Source organism: Eumetopias jubatus, unplaced genomic scaffold, assembly GCF_037043125.1.
Source record: "Eumetopias jubatus isolate StellerSeaLion01/CBP00866 unplaced genomic scaffold, mEumJub1_p1.0 scaffold_6, whole genome shotgun sequence".
In the NCBI taxonomy this organism is placed as follows: Eukaryota; Metazoa; Chordata; class Mammalia; order Carnivora; family Otariidae; genus Eumetopias; species Eumetopias jubatus.
The window spans coordinates 36395196-36417560 of record NW_028274812.1 but is presented as its reverse complement, the minus strand read 5'-3'; the positions used below and the strand labels follow the sequence as shown (position 1 = coordinate 36417560).

The 22365-nt window shown below is 36.4% G+C and overlaps 1 protein-coding gene and 1 pseudogene across 1 annotated transcript; both read left to right on the top strand.

The window, feature by feature from the left end:
- The first annotated feature begins 1036 nt into the window (after positions 1–1036).
- CUNH6orf58 (chromosome unknown C6orf58 homolog) lies at positions 1037–22345 on the top strand. The gene is made up of 6 exons (XM_028117026.2): positions 1037–1337; positions 3031–3117; positions 4327–4511; positions 5439–5539; positions 11409–11647; positions 22218–22345. The coding sequence occupies exons 1-6, from the start codon at positions 1037–1039 to the stop codon at positions 22343–22345; spliced, it is 1041 nt and encodes a 346-aa protein (XP_027972827.1).
- LOC114219477 (ORM1-like protein 1 pseudogene) lies at positions 17535–17991 on the top strand (annotated as a pseudogene).
- Positions 22346–22365: the final 20 nt, after the last annotated feature.

The window sequence follows — 22365 nt, the reverse complement described above, 5'->3', positions numbered from 1 at the left end:
GATACATGATTCAATATGGGGGCTAGAAGTTTTTATGTTCACTAAACATACTAAATAAATGTTTAAAACGTTTTTTCTTAGCCTTTGGTGAGAGATAACTAGCGGGTATCTGAAGGTTTTCATTCAGACACCTATGTTTAAACATGCTCTAGAAGACTCACAAGATTCAGCATATGATTATACTCATGGCTAAGGTTCTTTATGGTGATGTAGTAAGAACACACAGCTGAATGAAAGGGGAAAAGACACAGGCAGAGTCTGGAGGAATGCATGTGTAGATTTCTACACTTCTCCCATGAGAAGTCACACAGAGCACACTTTTCCCCCAGTAACAGGACAGCAATATGTGTGTTATGTTTCTGCCCAGGGATGCCCACTAAAGAGGTAGTACCCAAGCTATTTACTGGGTGCTGGTCATACATGAAAGTTCCAGATTCTACAAAGAAAGCAGGTGTTGGGCATAAACCACATTATTTGCACAGTCTAGGTACAGTGAATCACTTGTCATTTAACTGTTGACTGGGAACTTTGAGAGCCAAGTAGACAGATACCAGCCAAGTGCCAACCTTGCAAGTTGGTTTTTTAAACTATAGCATTCTCAGGCTTGCTATGTAAACTCTTTTCTGCAGACATAGGTAACTGCCCATATCTTTAAATTTCTAGATGAATAAAGTCGAGATATATGTGTAGGAGTGTATTTCATTTAATAGGCATAAGAACACAATGTAAACTTAATAGTAGTTTTCTGAAAATTTCTAGAATATTTATTCACTCAACAATAAAATTTTCAACAGCTTGTTTGGACTATCATGTGAATAACGAACTATATTAGTAAGTTTATTATCAGTAAATCCATTTATTATTTAGCAAGAGAGGCACCCTATTTTCATTGGTAAGGCCTTCCCATCTTCATTCTATTCTCTTCAGGGAAAAGAAACAAAAGTGTTGACATGCTGGGATATAAGTAAATACATGACTTCTTCCTCCATTTCCCAATAAAAGCCTTGCCACAGTCTCAAGCCCCAGCTTTGGTGCAATGGCTTTCCTTCCTCCTTGGACCTGTGTACTAGTTGGTTACTTTTCTGCTTCTTTAGCCGGAGCATCTAATTTCTCAGATCTGTATCCCCCACTGTGGAAGAAGAGTGCTAGTCAGTTCAGTGATTACAGGGTAGAGAATGGAAAGTACATTATTGATCCCTGGGTATACCCTGAGAGAATGGGGATGTACAAAATTCTAGTGAACAAAACAGCGAGTTATTTTGAAAACTTTGGAGCAGACAATGAACAAAATATTTTATGGGGGTTACCTCTCCAGAATGGCTGGCAATACAGAACAGGTAAGAATGACTCTTGTTTTCATCCTGATGATCTACTAATATGATCATGTAGTAATTGGAAAATAAGACTCTGTATATACCATACCATGTTTTTGAAAACTGATCCTTTTCTTTCTCCTCTTTTCCCCTCATAACCATATTTCTCTACTTCTCCTTCTGCCCCATAAATCCTTCTTTTATGTGCCTCTGTTTTGACTAGAAACCGCAATGGGGCATAAGGCATAGTTGCCAAACACGAAAAGACTTCATATTAAATCTATTGAAATCTATTGAGCATACTACAAGTATTTACTGAACTCCTACTAGGTGCTAGATGCCATTCTAAGCACTCAGATGAACAAAGCAGTCAAAAGGATATACATTGAAGACAGAAGGTGATGTCAAATTAACTTGAATTTTTTGAAGTCCCAATTGTGATTACCTATACATGGGGATAGGGCTGATAGGCAAGGAGTGCCATCTTGTTCATAGGATGTTTCTCTGCAAATGATTGATTCCTCTTGAAAATACATTCTAGTATTTAGTTAGGAGATGTGTTGTAGGCCAAGGATTCACAAATTAAAAAGATATTTTTGTTCTGGCTGACAGAAGAAGCTCATGAAGGAGAGTGGTGCTTCTGCCTACTCCACATTGATAATACCACCAAATAGGAGATTTGTTCTATTCCAATGGAAAAACGAAGAGAGAAGATTATGGTTGATCTTAAGTCTGAGCAGTGGTCATATTCAGGAGATACGGAGGTTGACAAGTCATGCATCTTTGTCAGGGAATGTCCTGAGACCCAAATCTACTCCTATTTATCTGACATTCCTTGGGGTCAAAACAACCCTGGTCCAAGAGAAATCACTAACATAAAGTCTACTATGGGAGGCATGCCAACCTCAGGGGAGAGATGGAGTCTGAATGAGCTGGTAGATTAATGCCCTTCTTACACTTTCATTGCATTCACACATCAGGGTCAAGCCTGACTAAACTCATCCGCTGATGAGCTGATAAGCATTTACTAAGCATTTACTAAGCTGACCAGCATTTACTAAGACCAGTGAGGAGATGGGGTGTGAGTAAGTACTTTCAGTTTCCCTGCCATCAAAGAATTTACAACACAAGTGAAATAGAAAAGGATAGCAGAAATTAAATAGAAAACAATAAACAATAACTCCTGGATAAAAGATAAAAGTGCAAAACAAAGGGCAGAGTGGAGTCAGCTGGAGTAATCAGGAAAAAATGAATTTAAACTGAGACTTGAAATGTGGATGAAATTTTACTGGGGAAATAAAAATGAAATCTACTAGGAAATAAAAGAATGAGCCAAAGCAGTGTTTCTCAGTCTTGGTTGCATATTGAAAATAATTGCCTAGTTAAAAAAATATCAATGTTTAGGTCCACCTGAAAAATTCTATTCTAATTTAATAATATTGGAAATTAAGCCAAAGGACAGGACCTGGAAACAGGATGGCATAGAAACGTGATTGAGTATAGGGTGTGTGTGTGTGTGTGTGTGTGTGTGTGTGTGTGTGTGTGTGTGTGTGTTTAAGAAAGGGACAAGAAAAGGAAGGGAGAGAGGGATTGAGTGAGAGGGAGTTGTTGGGGATCAATGAAAGAAGAATAGAACAAATTAAAGCAAAATATTTACTGATATGCAAGAATTAATGTTAGTATATAATAAATAATCCCTGCACCTTCTCTCTTCTAGGAAGATTAGCTGATCCCAGACAAAAGAAAGGCTGTGGCTATGAATCTGGAGATCCTTTGTGTATCTCTGTGGACAGTTGGTGGGCTGGTAGGTTCATTTAAATGGCAAAATAGGTAATAACCATCCCCAAGGAAAGTATTCAAACTAAAATCTTAGGGACAGAGACAAAACAATATTATTCCTTTGTAAGAAGGAATCTATTTCATCACGCACCTTGTGGCCTTTATGCCACATTGTAGAATATAACAGCCATAATGTCATAACGATTCCCCAGGACAACTTTAGCTTTTCATGGAAGGACTGAAACTAGGAGCTGCAAAGGACCATGACCTCTGAAAGCTCAGCAGTGGCAGTCAGGTGGGAGGTCCCACGAGTGAGGGGGAGTCTCCAGAATGAGGAAGGATGAGAAATGAGGGAGCAAGTAAATAGGACTTTTTCTCATTTTGCTCAGACCAAATGTGTTTGACTTTTAAACCATAAACATGTCAGAGTAGTGTACCACAAATCATTTTATTGATCCATAATCAAAGCCTTCAGTCAGATATTTAATACGAAGAAAATCAGAAGGTATTTTCTAATTCTTTAATTCTATTTTGTTTTTTAGTAATAAAATTTACACACAATTTCTTAGAGATATTTCCCAATAACTAGAGACAAGAATATATTAAGTTTCACTTTCTTAGAGTGACACACATCACATATACCTTTACATATTTTTCTAATACTTCTAATACAGACTGGTTCTTTTCAAGACCCACAAATAGTCCTGGCCACAGATGTAGAATTCAGGCTTTATTCTCAAATTGATTTAGTAGTTTGGAGTATCAGCCTGCTCCACTGGGGCGTAGAATTGCATTCATAAATGCGTGTCTATGATAAAAAATATTCTGCATCACCAGAGAGAATCAGCCATCTAAATTATAATGTCTAAATCTGCTGGAATAGGTTATATTTAGAGAGAAATAAAAAAATAATAAATAAATAAAAATAAAAATAAAAGAAATAAATTTAATCCATTAATTCATTTAATATTAAATATTAAAATTAGTTTTTATTTAAGATATTATAGACAACTGCTTGAACCTATGTTTGTTTATAATTGTAGAATCATTAGCAAAAGCATATTAAAGTTATGTATATGATCCTTAGGGAGATTTTCAATTTTTTTTTTTTTTGCTAGTGACTTTTAGGTTTCTGGATCTGTAATTTTTGCTTACTGGTTTACAGATTACTTAAAAATATTCTCTATCACATTTGTTCGTGCTTGTGGTAATAATAAGTATTTTGCTGTTACAGATATGAATTACTTTCTATGTGCATTACCTTTCCTTGCTGCGGTTGATTCTGGCATAATGGGGATATCATCAGACCAAGTCATGCTTTTGCCACCACCCAAGGATCAGACACAGTTTTGTCTTAATGTTTCTAGTTGTCAGTCATCCTTTCCTGAGCCAATGAGCAAGTGGAATACCTTTTACCAGGTTGTTTTCTTAAGTTTTATAATTTATTTTCTTAGGAGGTGGTAAGAGAATTTCCTTTTTTGTAGAATGCTTTTTGTCTAGGTTTTTGTGTGCATCGTATAATATTTTCCTAAGTGTAAAAATATACATTGTTATGCAAATTATATTATTACACTGCAGCAGGGCATTATGTGCCATTAACACCCTCTGAACCAATACGGCATTAATACAAAGTCTATCCATTCATTTCAAATAAGTTATACATAAATGTGAGAGCACAAAAGATATCTTACTAAATAAAAAGAGTAGTCTGATTAATTGAACCTGCATGGCAACCAAGGGTTAACTCTTGGGAGAAACACAATTATGGAGTTGGTTTTTAGAACAGTCAATTAACTTATTTCAACTGAATTAATAAATGATCATATATAGTAGAACTAAACAATCATGTGGCAATCAAAACCAAATATTCAATGAGCAAAATACAAACTTTGGCTAAACATAGACGTGGGCTAAGGTCCACAGTGAAAAGATAGATTTACTAGTTCTATAGATTATTAGTTCACTACTTTAGATATGATTGAATTAAATATTCTAATAAAAATTTCCTCCTTTTCTTAATCTTAAACTTTTGTGGTAATTTCTACTATGGTAGCAGGAAAGCAAATGACAAACCAAAGCCCAAATCCTCCTGGACAGTATAAAATACTGACTCTTGAGAAAATTGTTGCAGCTCATTTCTTATAGGTGCATTCAATATTATTACTTATAATAGATATTTACTATACTCTTACAGAGTGTTAGTCACTGAGAGCTTGCACAGTTCTTGGAAACAAAATTCTCCTCTCATGTGGAATATTTCTAAATTATATATGGGATTAAATTAAATGGTAAGGAGAGGAATTGTTATATTTTCTCAAATATGAATAAATTTCTCCTCTGCTACAGCATTTACAGTATCCTTCTAGTAGCTTTGAAGACCTGTTGAAGTACTTATGGGCTGCACATGTCTCAACCTTGAAATATGCTGGCAAAATATTTGAGGATAGGTAAGAATGGATCCCAAATCATTTCTATTTACTATGGTAAATGATTTTTGGCCTTACTTATGCCTTTTTATCCCTCTTTTAAAGTGGTGGTCAATCTTCCTATTAAATAACATTAGTCATTGTGTATTTTAATGATGAAGTGTAGCTCTTTTAGAATGATTAGATTAAAAGTGTCTTATGAAGAAGGGGCAAAATTTTGAGGGAAAAAAAACATCTTGTGCTAACCAACTGATAACTAACAAAACAGCTAGCCAACCAACCAACAAATAAAACATACAACCAATTTGTCTATATAAAAAAAAGAAAAGAAATTTTCTTCATTATTTTGGCCATGGGCACATTATATGGTAGGTACATACTTAAGGAAAAAGACTGACAAGCATCAGGATTAGCACACAGAAACTTAGAAGATTATCAAGCCACTCTACGTGTACATCTCGAGATTATTATACACCTAGACATGAAGGTGTAAGAATGATTTGTGTTTAGTTGTGAATGATACTGTATTAGAGTTCTCCAGAGAAACAGCCCCAATAGGAGAAAGGGAGAGGTAGATAGATATAAATAGGTAGAACCAGGAGGAGCCTATCTTCCAGTTCGAAGGCCATCAGCCAAGAGAATTCCTTCTTACTTTAGGGAAGGTCAGCCTTTTGTTCTATTCACACCTTCAACAGATTGGATGAGGCCCATCCACATTATGGACGGCAATATGTTTTACTCAGTCAACTGATCTAGAAACTAAGATTTCCAAAAAAAAAAAAAAAAAAAACCCTCACAGAAACACCCAAAATAATGTTTAACTCAATATCTGGGCCCCCTGAGGCCCAGTCAAGTTGATACATAAAATCAGCCATCATTGACACTAGCTGAGGGTAAAGTCAACCACTTTGAGTGAGATATGGGGTAGAAGTCTGGGTATGGTAAAAAACCGGAACCAAAAAATCAGGGTTCTTGGTATTGTATAAGTAGACTGGTAGATAAATCCAGGCAGGAATGTGTGCCTCTTAATTTCACTGATTGTCTCTCCCACTGACTCCATCATTCAGTTAGGTAAATACATCACCTAAGTATCAGATTCAAAGCACACTTCCTCCTTTACCTGTTGGTATGGCTTCAAAAACCAGATATTAAGGGGCGCCTGGGTGGCTCAGATGGTTGAGCGTCTGCCTTCGGCTCAGGTCATGATCCCAGACTCCTGGGATCGGGTCCCACAACGGGCTCCCTGCTCCTTGGGAGCCTGCTTCTCCCTCTGCCTCTCTCTCTCTCTGTCTCTGTCTCTCATGAATAAATAAATAAAATCTTTAAACAACAACAACAACAACAACAACAAAAAACAGATATTAAGTTGGGCAATGGAGGAATTTTCTCCTGTGGCAGCATCAGTGATAGGATTTGGGGCTGCAGTTGTAACTCAACTGCTCTTTGTATTCTGATGACAGGAAATAGTAATGAGATTATCAGACAATGATAATTGGCCTGGGATTGCCAACCTCAATATTTGACTGATAGCAAGTCATGGCTCTAGATTACTTTTTTCATTTACAGATGTTCCAGGTTCATATACAAAGATAAATCACTAGAGAATGCAACTTTGTTCTTGAGTAAGAGTACTTTAGGTAAATTCAGGGAAATTGAAGAAATTTTTTTCTTATAGGTACATTTCTTGTCTCCTGTGGATTTAGACTTTTAATCTTATTGTATTTATTCCTATTTATGTAATGGAACTGCTTTTGAAAGAAATGTTGTATTTTTAATAGGCCAAGTTTATTTAAAAACTCCAAAATCACAGAACATAATCTTATGTTCTCTGAATAATCTTAAATATTTACAGGACTATTTTGATCAAAAGTGTATGACCTAAAAATTTTTTTTCTGATAGTATTAGAAGCACTTTCCTCACTAAATATAACCAAAAAATTGCTTTTTTAAAAAACTCTTTTTATTCTCTGAAATTTGATCCTTCTTGCCTGACCTCTTATTTAGGTATCAACAAATGACCCTCTTAAATGAGTTTTTTAAATAGCTACTGTTTCTCAAGGACAATAAGTAGAAGAAATTTCACAAGGTATCCTAATGTAATATCTCACTTCAAAAAACCTCCTTTTTTTAGATCCTGAGTATGTGGTTGAGCTGTTTAGTAATTTGCTTGAAATCTTATGGCCAGTGAATGGCAGGGCTAGTATTTAAATTTCTCGTGACTCCAGAGCTCATCTTACCTGTGAGCTGGACTGCCTTCAATGTACCCGGACTACCAACTAGTTTTAGGAGGTCAATAACTGCCAAGGTTCTTCTTCCCTTCTAAAAAGATATTAACAGCTATTAAACAATAAAAAAATCCTTCCACCTTTTCAATATATAAGGAAGCAGGAATAAAATATAATATTCACTTCCTTGAAGAATCTTTCAATTCCAGGGAGAGATGAGCCACCCAGGCAATCGCCTAACTGAACAAAATATCATTCAGACCTCTTCTCCCTCCCTCTCGGGTAGGTTAGCAGGCAAGTGAGCGTGATCAGGGCCTCCCTGTCCGAGGAGTTAGAGTAGTGGATGGACAGTCCTTAGAGTCTTCCCACAGCTGCTGCTATTTCTATTTCAGGAATTCTTCAGAGATCCTTCCTTCCTTCCTTCCTTCCTTCCTTCCTTCCTTCCTTTCTTCCTTCCTTCCTCCCTCTCTCCCTTCCTCCCTTCCCTCCTTTTTCTCTCTTTCTTCCTCCCCCTTATCCTTCCTTCCTTCCTTCCTTCCCTTCCTTCCTTCCTTCCTTCCTTCCTTCCTTCCTTCCTTCCTTCCTCCCTCCCTTCCTCCCTTCCCCCCTTCTTCTCTCTCTTTCTCCCTCCCCCTCATCCATCCTTCCTTCCTTCCTTCCTTCCTTCCTCCCTCCCTCCCTTCCTCCCTTCCTCCCTTCCCCCCTTTCTCTCTCTTTCTCCCTCCCCCTCATCCTTCCTTCCTTCCTTCCTTCCTCCCTCTCTCCCTTCCTCCCTTCCTCCCTTCCCCCCTTTTTCTCTCTTTCTCCCTCCCCCTCATCCATCCTTCCTTCGTTCCTTTCTTCCTTCCTTCCTTCGTTCCTTTCTTCCTTCCTTCCTTCCTTCCTCCCTCCCTCCCTCCCTCCCCCTTCCTCCCTTCCCCCTTCTTCTCTCTCTTTCTCCCTCCCCCTCATCCATCCATCCTTCCTTCCTTCCTTCCTCCCTCTCTCCCTTCCTCCCTTCCCCCCTTTTTCTCTTTCTCCCTCCCCCTCATCCTTCCTTCCTTTCCTTCCTTCCTTTCCTTCCTTCCTTCCTTCCTTCCTTCCTTCCTCCCTCCCTCCCTTCCTCCCTTCCCCCCTTTTTCTCTCTTTCTCCCTCCCCCTCATCCATCCTTCCTTCCTTCCTTTCCTTCCTTCCTTCCTTCCTTCCTTCCTTCCTTCCTTTCTTCCTTCCGCCCTCCCTCCCCCCTTCCTCCCTTCCTCCCTTCCCCCTTCTTCTTTCTCTTTCTTCCTCCCCCTTATCCATCCTTCCTTCCTTCCTTCCTTCCATTTCTTTAATTTATATATTGAATTCAGGTGGGCTTTCTTATTTTTTGTTTTGGATTATTTTTAGTTTGCATATTATCCCCTTCTTATATGTCAACGATTTAAAGAGTCAAATGGTTCTATGAGGTTTTGCCATCTCTTCCACCAAAAATACATAAATAAATGAAACAGCTGTATCCAGGGAGAATACTACTATGAAAGCTGGGTACTTTGATATCTGGTACTATATTTCTAAAAATAAAAAATCCTATAACATTTCCTGATTTGCAGATTTAAGTATTATCCTTTTAATCATGACCATAGGAAATTACCACTGAGTTCCCCTCACCCCCACTCCACACAAATTCTTCCCACTTCTCACTTTCTCTGCATAATTTTGTAGTGATTTGGATTGGGTCAATGTTCAGTGGCTACGTTATTTTAACCATTAATTACTCTTCATATCACATGTACTAAACTGATTATAATTATTTTTCTTTGTTATCTTATTCCCTTTAGAGTTGATCATTTTTTGTCCATTTTTGTTTACTTTCTATTGTACACAACACTAATTACTTCAAATTCACAAACCAAGGAAGTTTCTTCTCAACATGTTTAAAAACATCCAGAATTATATCAATTTCTTCTTCTTGAAGAGGTTTCTTTCAGAGCTGTTGACTTGCTCTGTTCTGCTCAGGTGGTCAGATATGATTCTCAGGTCCCTAGTATCTTTGTAGTAGATTTCCTTTGTCTCTTCTTTGTGTTAAATCACCCATTTCCAGTATCCCGTATCTTTTTATTTCCTGGATTACTTTGTTTGTTAGGACTTACATACTAGTCGATTCAGAACAGTTGTATAAGAAGAAAAAATTGTAGGTAATTTGCATTCTTAAAATATCGTTATTCTATCATGATTTTTGACTGAGGCTTTGAGTGATTACAGAAGCCTCGGCTGGTAATACTTAAGATATTTGAAGGCATATCTCCATTAATTTTTAGCTTCACTTTCGTTGTTGAGAAGTCTGCAATTTATTGGGTGTGTTGCCCTGTACTTCATTCCATTTTTTTTCATGAGAATGTAGCACAGTTGATAACTACTAAATCTCAGTGTCATACAGCAGTGTTCCCTCACCTGTCTAACATTCAGCTGGGCAGTTCTGCTGATCTTTCCTGGGCTCACCTCATGTTAGCTGATTTTGATTGGCATCACAGGGATGAGTGAAGCTCAGCTCTGCTGCACTTGTCTCCCATATTTCAGCAGGCAAGCTTGAGTGTTTGCCATACTGATGGCAGAATGGCAAGAGAGAGAAACCAAAATGTAAAAAATACTTCACTGTGTCAAGTTGTCTAATATCCTATTGGCCAAATGAAATCATATGGCTGAGCCAGGGTCAGAAAGTTACGCCTCTCTCCTTCCCACCTCCTTCCAATTGTAACAGGGAAGGGGCACTGGGAAAAACAAAAAACAGAGATATAAAGAGTTTTGAAAAATTGGGGTCATGTTTGCAATCTACTACATACTGGGGCATTTCCTTCAAATCTCATGTGTTACTTTTTTAGGTAAAAGAATATATTAGGGTTTTTTATTTACGTGAGACAACATTGAACTCTGTATAGTCTACATATACTTAAAACTCTGTGGTCTTGGGCGCCTGGGTGGCTCAGTTGGTTGAGTGGCTGCCTTCGGCTCTGGTCATGATCCTGGAGTCCTGGGATCGAGTCCCACGTTGGGCTCCCTGCTCATCGGGGAGTCTGCTTCTCCCTCTGACTCTACCCCCTCTCATGCTGTATCTCATTCTCTCTCTCAAATAAATAAATAAAATCTTAAAAAAACAAAAAACAAAACAAAAAAAAACCTCTGTGGTCTTGGATCCTAGGATTGGCTGGTGCATGTATATCTGTATTTTAAATTAAAATGAGCCTTTAAAAGTGTATTTTTATTTTTTTACTTGACTACATCTTAACTGACTTATTAGGTGAATTGTCCAATAACACATTCAATTAAATCATTTGAAAGCCTTCCATTTGATCTGATTTTGCTTATATGCCTCTGTGCCTTGAACTGGTGCCCTCACCTCTTTCCTAGTGTTTATTTAAGCCATTGTTCCTAAGGCTTTGTGGTTTATTTAAGCCATTGTTCTTAGGGCTTGCCGTGTATTTAAGCCATTGTTCCTCACTTGTGATGAGCAGTGGGTGTTATACATAAGTGATGAATCACTAAATTCTACTCCTGAAACCAGTATTACATTATATGTTAACTAACTAGAATTTAAATAAAAACTTGAAACTAAAAAATCAAAAACAAACAAAAAAAAGAGAAAATAATGAAGCTGAAGTTCTGAGTGGACTAATTACTATTGTACCTGCTTCCACTTGTCTCTTAGGTTGGAGTATTATTCTAAACCAGAAGCAAATTTTGGAAGAAGTTGGTGTGTGGCTGTGGACTATTTAGCTGTAACCCTCTTTCCTACAACTTTGGTTAGAACATATGAATTCCAGAAGGGCCTGCCACCACGAATGCTTGTTAACGGGGATAGAGCCCCCTTCATCAGCGACTTTACTGACTTTCAAAACATCGTCCTGCTTGTTCTAAGTTTTCTTCCTAAAGTGGATAACTCTCCAGGTAAGGGCCTTACAAACAATACCTTAAAGAAAATTAATATTTCATTGAATAAAGGAAGAAATAATGATTTTATCAGATTAAAAGATCATTATAACACATACTATTAAAGAAAGTCATGATTTTTCCATGGGTATCCATTCCACAGTTTTTGGTCCTTGTAATGGTAGCCTGTCCTTTCTTATGCATCTTTATTGATCTATGAAGCCACCAGTCTGCCTCCAGTCCACTCTTCATCCACAAACCCAGATATAATCCTTTGCTGCTGTTACTGTATTCCTTTTTTAAAAACCTCATACATTGCTCTTAAATTTAGAAAAAAAATAAAGAAATCTCCAAAGAAAATCTGATTAATCATGATTAATGGGAAAAACTAGCAAATTGACTTATGTGAGCTCCCTTCATCTAGCCAATACTAGCCATGGATGAAGTATTCTGCTGCAGCTCTTCAACTATAGGACTTCCTTCAGAATGAAAAACAGAAGGAATCTATATTTGTATATTCAAAAGACCACATCATCTCAATTTTCTAGATATGCTCTTATGCAGTGAACCAAGCTGAAAACATAATTAAAATATTACTATTTTAACTCCCCCGAAAGAATCTGAAAGATATACAAGCAAAGTAAACATAAATACATTAAATATATGTTTCAAAATCTTATTTGAATTAATTCAAGTAAAAAATAAGCCCAAACACTTAAGGCTTTCATGCAATTGCAGTTTCTTCTTGCCATAGTAATAGTCCCAGTGCAATAGCCTCAGTCAATGACAGGTTCCCTTTACACAATGAGTAGAGGACTAAGTCTCCTTCCATCTGTGCTTATTCCAACCCCTGGCTTCTATATAATCCACATCTTTCCTCTTAAGATGTACAAGGTGAAGAACTGAGTGGAGAGTGGAAGTTATTTCATTTAAAGTTTGAAAGTACCATACTATAAGATTTTATTACAAGATTCAGTTTTACTGAAATTCAGCTTTATGACATGCAGTTTTGAATGGCTTTCACAAGAAAAAAAATGAGAGAGTAGATGTTGAAAACTATTGGTGAAAAAATGGTGAGCTTTGATAGTATAATTGTGCAGATGTTGTATAATGAGGCATTTACTCTCAGGTAATTGTCATTCTCATGGCAACCACTCCCCATTGATACTCAGAATTCAGTCACAGTGTCAAAGATCTTGGAGTTTTCAAGTAGGCAGAGAATAGAGAAAACAGATGTATTGAAAACAAAGCATGAGAATGGGGTGCTAGGTGGCTCAGTCGTTAAGCGTCTGCCTTCAGCTCAGGTCATGATCCCAGAGTCCTGGTATCGAGCCCCACATTGGGTTCCCTGCTCAGCGGGAAGCCTGCTTCTCCCTCTCCCACTCCCCCTGCTTGTGTTCCCTCTCTCGCTATGTCTCTCTCTGTCAAATAAATAAATAAAATCTTAAAAAAAAAGAAAAAATACACTTAAAAAGAAAAGAAAACAAAGCATGAGTGAAAAACAAATACTAATATTTAAAAATGAGCATTTTCAGTTAATCTTTGATAGAAACATATGTATACTTTTACAGTAAAGTTCTGAAGTGTCATTTAGGTACTTCTTAGTCTCCAGAAGTGTTTTCCACAAGAAACCTAAGCTAAATTCATATAATTTCATCTACAAAATAAAATTAAACTTTTCAGGCTTCAAATTAGCTTTTTAACATTTTTGCTGATGGTAAGAGTTGGCACGGAGTTTTTCATTTTTAATTATGTAAAATTCTGAACCATTTCTTTGTCTATAGTGGCATTAAGTTTTAATCCTTGACTATACATATTCTAAGAGTAAAGCTCATATTAAAGTTGAAAAATAATATTAGGTATAAATTAGTAAGAAAACAAAGCTTGCCTAGATTTTATTACTTCTTACCCCCATGGGTGATATTTAAAATAAACAGTGAAGACTGAATGAAGATTTAAAACTGTCAGAAGTTTTGAAAACCAGCAGGCTTGCAGCCACAGGACCCAGAAATCTATAGCAAACTAAGAGACAGTTCTTAAAAGGTTTGTGCAGACTCATTGTGGCAAATTCCCAAGGGTCCAAAGCAGAGGCAGCAAACTGAAACACACCCAATCTTTTCATGAAAGAGGCCAGTTTGTTCATTTTAACAGCTATGGACTGAGGGGCAGGCTTCCTATTTAATATTGCCTACTCTCCAGAAACCAAGAACTTGATAAGTGCCATCTTGGCACTCTGTCTTTGTTTTGCTTCAGGGTGGAGCTATCTCCTGGAAAGGAACTTGTACACACTTCTGTGTCATGTTTTTTTCAGAGGATACCCTTTGATTGCATGGCTCTGATGGCCAACAGGGCTTAATTAAATTCATGGGTTCCATAGGACTGTAACAAACAAAAGCTGCTACCTGAGGATACAGCTTAAAATCATCTGGCATCCAGGTGTTGACTGAGCTCTGCCTCTTTGGGACACTGACAAGTCTTAGCCCACCTTTAACTACTGGGGGCCATTAAGAACACACTAAGCAGTTTCACAAAAGATTGAAAGACAACCAAGAGCAAGGGCAGGGTTGAATGATAAGATTTATCTTTTATACAGAGGCCTCTTCTTCAAAACTGGGAGAGGTGGTTGTTTTGTCTAATCCACAGAAACCAGAACAGAAAGGCAAGGAAAATGAAGACACAGAGGAATATGTTCCAAACAAGTGAACAGCCTAAAACCTCTGAAAAAGACCTTAATAAAATGGAGATAAGTGATTTATCTGATAAAGAGTTCAAAATGATGGTCATAAAGATGCTCTCTGAGGTCAGGAAAAGAATTCATGAACAAAGTAAAAATTTCAACAGGGAAATATAAAATATAAGAAAGTACCAAACTGAAATCACCAACCTGAAGAAAATATAATAACGGAGCTGAAAAATTCAACAGAGAGATTCAACTGCAGTTTGGATGAAGTGGAAGACAGGATCTGGAACTTGAGTACAAGGCAGCAGATTTCATTAATGGGAGGAGCAAAAAGAGAGAAGAATGAGAAAGGATGAAGACAGCTTACAGACATTTATGGCTCAACATCAAGTGGACCAGTATTTGTGTTGCAAGGCTCCCAGAAATAGAAGAGATAGAGAAAGGGGCAGAAAACGTACTGAAAGAAATAATAATTGAAAATTTCTGTAACTTGGGGAAGGACACAGACATCCAGATTCAGGAAACCTTGAGTTCCAGAGAAGCTGAACTCCAAAAGAGCTACACCAAGATACATTATAATTAAATTGTCAAAAGTTAAAGACAAAGAGAGAATCTTAAAAGTAATAAGAGAAAAACAACTCATTTTGTACAAGGGAACCCCCCTCCCATAAGACTCAGCAGATTTTTCAGGAGAAATTTTACCAGCCAGAAGGGTAGCATGAATTATTCAAAGTGCTGAAAGAAAAAACTCCCAACCACAAATACTCTACCTGGCAAAATATTTCTTTAGAAATGAAGGAAAAATAAAGAGTTCTCCAGACAAGCAAAAGCTGAAGGGGTTCAGCACCACTAGATGGGCTTTATAAGAAATGTTAAAGGGACTTCTTTAAGCTGAAGCAAAAGAGTTGCTAATTAGTAACAAGAAAACATATGAAAGCATAAATCCCTCTGAGAAATACAGTAAAATTCAGGATAATCTAATGTAATAGTGGTGAGTTCATAACCTATAAACTTATAAATTAAGAAAAAAATCCATTTATAATTATATCAAAAGAATAAAATACCTAGAAATAAATTTAACCAAAGAGGTGAAAGACCTGTACACTGAAAACTATGACATTAATGAAAGAAATTGAAAAAGACACAAGTAAATGGAAAGAAATTCTATGTTCATGAATTGGAAACATTAATATTGTTAAAATGTCCATATTACCCAAAGCAGTCTACAGATTTAATGCATTGCCTATTAAAATTCCAGTGTCATTTTTCACAGAAATAAAACAATCCTAAAATGTGGATGCAACCACAAAAGACCCTGCATAGCCAAAGAAAACTTGAGAAAGAAGAACAAAGCTGGAGGCATCTCACAATTTTCAAGCTATTACAAAGCTATAGTTAGCAAAACAGTAAGGTACTGGCATAAAAACAGACACATAGATCAATGGAATAGAATAGAGAGCCCAGAAATAAACCCACACATGTGTGGTCAGTTAATTTACAACAAAGGAGCCAAGAATATACAATGGGGAAAGGACATTCTCTTAAATAAGCGGTGCTGAGAGAACTGGACAGCCACCTGCAAAAGGATGAAATTGGGCCATTATCTTACCCCAAATGCAAATGAATTAAAGACTTGACAGGGAGACCTGGAACCATAATCCCTGAGGAGAAAACAGGGGGTAAGCTCCTTGACATTGGTCTTAGTGATGAGTTTTCGGATTTGACACCCAAAGCAAAGGCAACAACAAAATACAAATGGGACTATATCAAACAAAAAGGAAGCAAAGGAAATCATCAAAGGAAAAAAAAAGGAAAAAACCCTACAAAATGGGAGAAATTGTTTGTAAATCATATATCTGATTGGGGATTAATATCCAAAAAATATAAAAAATCTGATTTAAAAATGGGCGGATCTGAACAAACATTTTTCCAAAGAAGACATTTTTCCAAAGAAGACCAACAGGTGCATGAAAAAGTGCTCAACATCACTAGTCATCAGGAAAGTGCAGAGATCAGGGAAAATCACAACGAGATACAACCTCGTACCTGTTAGAATGGCTATTATTAAAAAGACAAGATGTAACAAACGTTAAGGAGAATGTGGAGAAAAGGGAACCCTTATGAACTGCTGGTGGGGAAGTAGACTGGTGTAGCCACTATGAAAAATAGTATGAAGTTTTCTAAAAAATTAAAAATAGAACTACCATATGATCCAGTAATTCCACTTCTGAGTATTTATCTGAAGGAACTGAGGTCACTGTCTCAGAAAGATATATACAGCCCCACATTCAGTGCAGCATTATTTACATTATTTACAATAGCTAAGGCATGGAAACAATGTAAGTGTCATCCACTCAGTGGATGAATGGGTGAAGAAAATGTGATGTATACGAATATATTCGTACATATGTATCAATAGATATAAAATGGAATATTATCAGCCAGAAAAAAGTATAAAATCCTGTCATTTGCAACAACATGGATGAACCTTGAGGGCTTTATGCTAAGTGAAATAAGTCAGAGAAAGAAAAATACTGTCTGATCTCATTTTACATGGAATTTACAAAAAATCAAACTCATAGATATAGAAAAGAGATTAGTGGTTGCCAGAGATGGGGTAGGGGTGGGTAAAATGGGCAAAGGTGGTCAAAATGTACAAACTTCCAGATAGAAGATAAATAAGTCAGGGAGATGTAACGTATGGTATGGTGACTGTAGTTAACAATATTGTATTATATCTTTGCCAGTTGCTCTTAAAAGTTCTCATCACGAGAAAAAATTTGTGACTCTATCTGGTGACAGATTTTAACTAAACTTATTGTGATAATCATATATATATGTTTATATATATTTATATATATATAATTACATTGTACTCCCAAAACTAACACAATATTATATGTCAATTATATTTCAATTAAAAAACTTACTAAATTTTCAATCTGATAGTCTATTTCATTAAATTAAAAGTACACAATGGGGTGTACTTAACTGTAAAGTTAAGATGTAAAGCTAAGTGGTTAACTCCTACTTATTAAACACCTACCATGTGCCTGAAATTGTGTCAGGGGTTTTTTTCCCCTTTATCATATATAAATATCACTACAATACTTTTATAAAAATATATTGCCAAGGCTGGAGCTAATCATAGGCATTTGGCTTTGGAGAGACACCACGGAGCTGGTCCTGCTCTCAGCCAGCTGCCTAGTGTGGGGCGGTGGAGCAAATATGAATATTGGAGTTGTCCAAAGTGAGGTGAATCCATGTACCTGTGTAACAAACAACTGGGGTAGGTGGCTGACATATATGTCAGCAGTTGGCTTGCTTGATGTTATCTTCCTCAGTAGTCCCTTCTTCAGTGTTCCTCTTGCTTATACCTTAACGAATATTATACATATTCTGGGATGTATGATTTTTGCATGCAGTAAAAGGAATGCCTTTTGAAACTCCTGAGCACAGTAAAGCAAGGCTCCTAACTCCCTGGGAACAATGGACTGTGGAGTGCAGTTTACCTCTGCACAGAAGTTTTGTACAATTTTTCCAACAATTCTTTATTTTCTGGCAAGTCTCTATACAAAGTATGATCCAATTCACTTCTAAACAAAGCTTCTCTCCTGAGTTGCTAATTCCAAAAATGCCAAAGTTACATGGAGTTTGGGTGCTTGGAATTAGTAACTATTAAAATGTTTTGAAACTGAACCAAAATTTTTATTATTATTGAGTTTTCTGTAAGGAAGGAATGGTTAGTAAACTGCACTGTTTCTGTGATAATGTGAAATGAGAGGTATTTAATTCGAGGGCCAGTTGCTGGTTCTTCACATGCTGTTAAGAAGTGAAGAGTTTTACTAGAAGATGCCTCTGTTTAATGTACCTGGGATCTTTCTGAAGAGAGGCTTTATAGCAAGCTAGGCAAGCCCAGCTTATAAACTAAATGGCTATAAAGTGAGGGTGTAATAGATAAATCCAAGGAAATACCAGATTTATAAGAAACCAAGACCAGCTTAGCCTGTAATGAATGGGATTATGTTAGGAGAAGAAAATTTCCAATCATTTCGTCATGGTCAGTTTAAGTACACTTACATGTAAACCAGAATCATCTCTTCACAAGTTTATTATAGATTGTTTTGATTACCACATATCTCCTTGCGTTATTTATCTCTTGTTTTATACCAGCCAATCCCTATTGTACGAGTGAACTTTGTTGGTCTTGCTAGCTCCACATTGTATTGATAGATGAGGTCATTTTTACATTTATTAAGTTACTGCATTCAGGAAGGTCCACCGTCATGACTGGTGTTAGAAAACTCTGGGCATCTTACAAACAGCCTGGGAGTCAGCCTTCTAATTCTGGAACAAAGTGAATTTTGCTACCTTTCCAGACAAAAGGCTGCTAAACCAGTTAAGAAAATAATTTATTTCATGCAGTTAAAGTATATGGTAATTTAAAGGCCTCTGCTTACTCAAATTAGTAAAGTCTGCCATTTTTTTTTATAAAAGGAAATAAAATGAACAACTATATAGCTGACCTGTGGTCTGGCAGAAACTGCTTCTCCAGCAACAGTACCAAAGTAAATAATGGGGTATTTTTTTAGCAGGTCCAAAGTAAAAGAAAACATCTTTTCTTAGTCCTCCTGCTCTCAACCCCTGTATTTTGCCCACTAATATTTGCCTTTCAATACATGAGTCTTGGTGTAGGTAAGCAAAAGTTTGGAAAACTATTTCCAAAGCAGCATTTGTATTGAATTCTTGACTTGGAGAACGTTCTCATAGTTGCTGACATTAACTCCAAGAGATAACTACATCCTACTTTGAGAAGTAAACATGTCAAAAAACAAAGTTCAGATACGAGATGAAACTGAAAAACCTAGTGACATTTGTAAACAAAAGAGTGAAAAGAGTTTTAGACCAACTTAAAAATCAATTTGTTTCAATAAACTGATTTTTGGGGGGTAATGATCATTGTTTTCTATTCCAAAAGTATTGAGTTTAGAAATCAGTTGTATGATAATGCCTTTGTATGTTTGTCTTTTCTCAAGCATTTTTAAATAACCAGTAATCTATACTTTAATAAAATTTTTCTTTGGTGTAAGAAAACTTTATTGCCAATATTTTACTAATAAAGAAACAGAGGTTTTGTAAGTTTAAATAATTCACCAGCTGGAAATGAGACAATAAATTTGCATCCTGGCATGTTATGCTAAAACCTGTGTTCCTTCTAACACATCATCCTCCTATATACTGAAATCTATACTCTAGATAAGTCTGAACTCTAGTGTCAGCCCTTTGCTTTCTTGTTGGTTGTGTTGACTGACTCAACATTTGATCAAATATGAAGATTTAAAACTAGCCTAACTTCCTCACTAGTTTAAATAGAAAGAAGAGAAAAGAGCTATCCTTGGGTCTTGGGACTTTATAACAGATTAGCTCTAGCCAACTGAGAAACATGAACAAAATGCTTTCATCCACCAATCAGGTAACATGCTCTATCTCCATGGAAAGGAGTAAATGATGTTTACGAGAATAGCTCTTTGTGGAAATTAAGCATTATCCTCCCATCCCCAGAGTGTAGGAAGAAAACAGAAGTAGACCTGGCACCAAGCGCTCTGGACGCTTTCAAACTGTTACCTCTCATATGTTAACAGATCTAACCTGAAATATTTCTTCCCTTCAAAAATTGTTTTAAAAACTCTTTTTCTTTTAAATTGCTGTTACTTTTACTGATTTATCTTAAACTATATTTAATGTATTCAAACTTTAAATGTTTAAGTGCTTTGACACACTAAATGAAAATTAAAGTCTTCTTCCCACCTCTCTTCATTTACATTTCCTGGACCTTCACCCAATTTTTAAAAGTTGTGCAAATTCCTAGAATGTGTTTGTACATAAAATAGTGTATATAAATGGATAAATAAAACCTTTGTTGTTTGCACAAATGAAATCATACTCACTGCCTTGCACTATATTTTTTTACTAGAAATTTTTTTTAAAGATTTTTTTTTTAAAGATTCCATTTATTTATTTGAGAGAGAGAGAATGAGAGATAGAGAGCACAAGAGGGAAGAGGGTCAGAGGGAGAAGCAGACTCCCTGCTGAGCAGGGAGCCCGATGTGGGACTCGATCCCGGGACTCCAGGATCATGACCTGAGCTGAAGGCAGTCGCTTAACCAACTGAGCCACCCAGGCGCCCACTAGAAATTTTTCTTGAAGCTCTTTGATATCAGGAAATATTGAGCCAACTCCTTCTGCTTAAAGGATATGTAGTGTTTCATTTAAAAAATTTACTATAACTGTAGGCATTATTTTCTCTTATAAGCTTTGCCAATAATGTAATGATGGCATTTTATGGATGTTTTTCTTGGCATAGTTTATGATTTTACCAATAAATTTGTAGAAAGGAAATGAATTAAAGTCAACGAGTCATATATTGCTGAGTGGTACTTAAAATAATTTTCAGGAGTTTACATTTTTGTCATAAAACTGAACTGAGCTTTCTGTTTTCTCTAAGCCACTGCTATATAGCAATTTCTCTAACTTATGTTAGTTTCTTATGTAGAAAATACTTCTTCACTGTTGTATGAATTTATAATTCTTTCTTTTTTTAAATTTAAATTCATTAGGCAGCATATAGTACATCATTAGTTTCAGATGTAGAGTTCAGTAATTCATCAGTTTAATATAACACCCACTGCTCAATACATCATGTTCCCTCCTTAATGCACCCAATTACTCCATCCTCCCACCCACCTACCCCTCCAGCAACCCTCAGTTTGTTTCCTATAGTTAAGAGTCTCTTAAGGTCTGTCTCCCTCTCTGATTTCTTCCCATTCAGTTTTCTCTCCCGTCCCCTATGATCCTCTGCACTGCTTCTTATATTCCATATATGACTGAAACCATATGATAATTGTCTTTCTCCGACTGACTTATTTTGTTCAGCATAATACCCTCCCGTTCCTCCACATCATTGTAAATTGTAAATGGTAAGATTTCATCCTTTTTGGTGGCTGAGTAATATTCCATTGTATGTATATATCACATCTTTCTCCATTCATCTGTCAATGGACATCTAGGCTCTTTCCATAGTTTGACTAGTGTGGACATTGCTGCTCCGAACATTGGGGTGCAGTTGCTCTTTCGGATCACTACATTTGTATCTCTTGGGTAAATACCTAGTAGTGCAATTGTTGGGTCATAGGGTACCTCTATTTTCAACTTCTTGAGGAACCTCCATACTGTTTTCCAGAGTGGCTGCACTAGCTTGCATTCCCACCAACAGTGTAAGAGGGTTCCCCTTTCTCTACGTCCTCGACAACATTTGTTGTTTCCTGACTTGTTCATTTTAGCCATTCTGACTGGTGTGAAGTGCTATCTCATTGTGCTTTTGCTTTGTATTTCCTTGATGGCAAGTGATGTGGAGCATTTTTTCATGTGTCTGTTGGCCATTTGTATGTCTTCTTTGGAGAAATGTCTGTTCATGCCTTCTGCCCATTTCTTGACTGGATTATTTGTTCTTTGAGTGTTGAGTCTGAAAAGTTCTTTATAGATCTTGGATACTTTCAGATCTTGGATATTTTCAGAGCCCTTTATCTGATATGTCATTTGCAAATACCTTCTCCCATTCTGTAGGTTGCCTTTTAGCTTTGTTGATGAATTTACAATTCTTTCTATGTGTTTATGCACTTTTCCTCGTTTTCTGATTATTTGTATTTCTTATTAATTTTTATAATGAGTTGGTCAATAAATTTTAAATTTAAAAACTTCATGTGTATAATTATCAAGTGATGAATGTTAATTTTTATATGCAAAATACCTGCAAAATTTTTATATACAAAATACATATATGCAAAATAAACATTTTGACAATTAAGTATTAAGTTGAATTTACATGTAATAATTTTATATCTTTTCCAGGTTCATTTTTATTGACTGTATGGACAATTTTAATGAAGAATCATGATGTAAGGAAGGAAGTTCTAGAGCTTTTTCAAATAATTCTTGAAGTCTTTAATCCAACATTTCAGAGTGTTCCCGATGTTTAATTAATGAACTAAAGATGAAC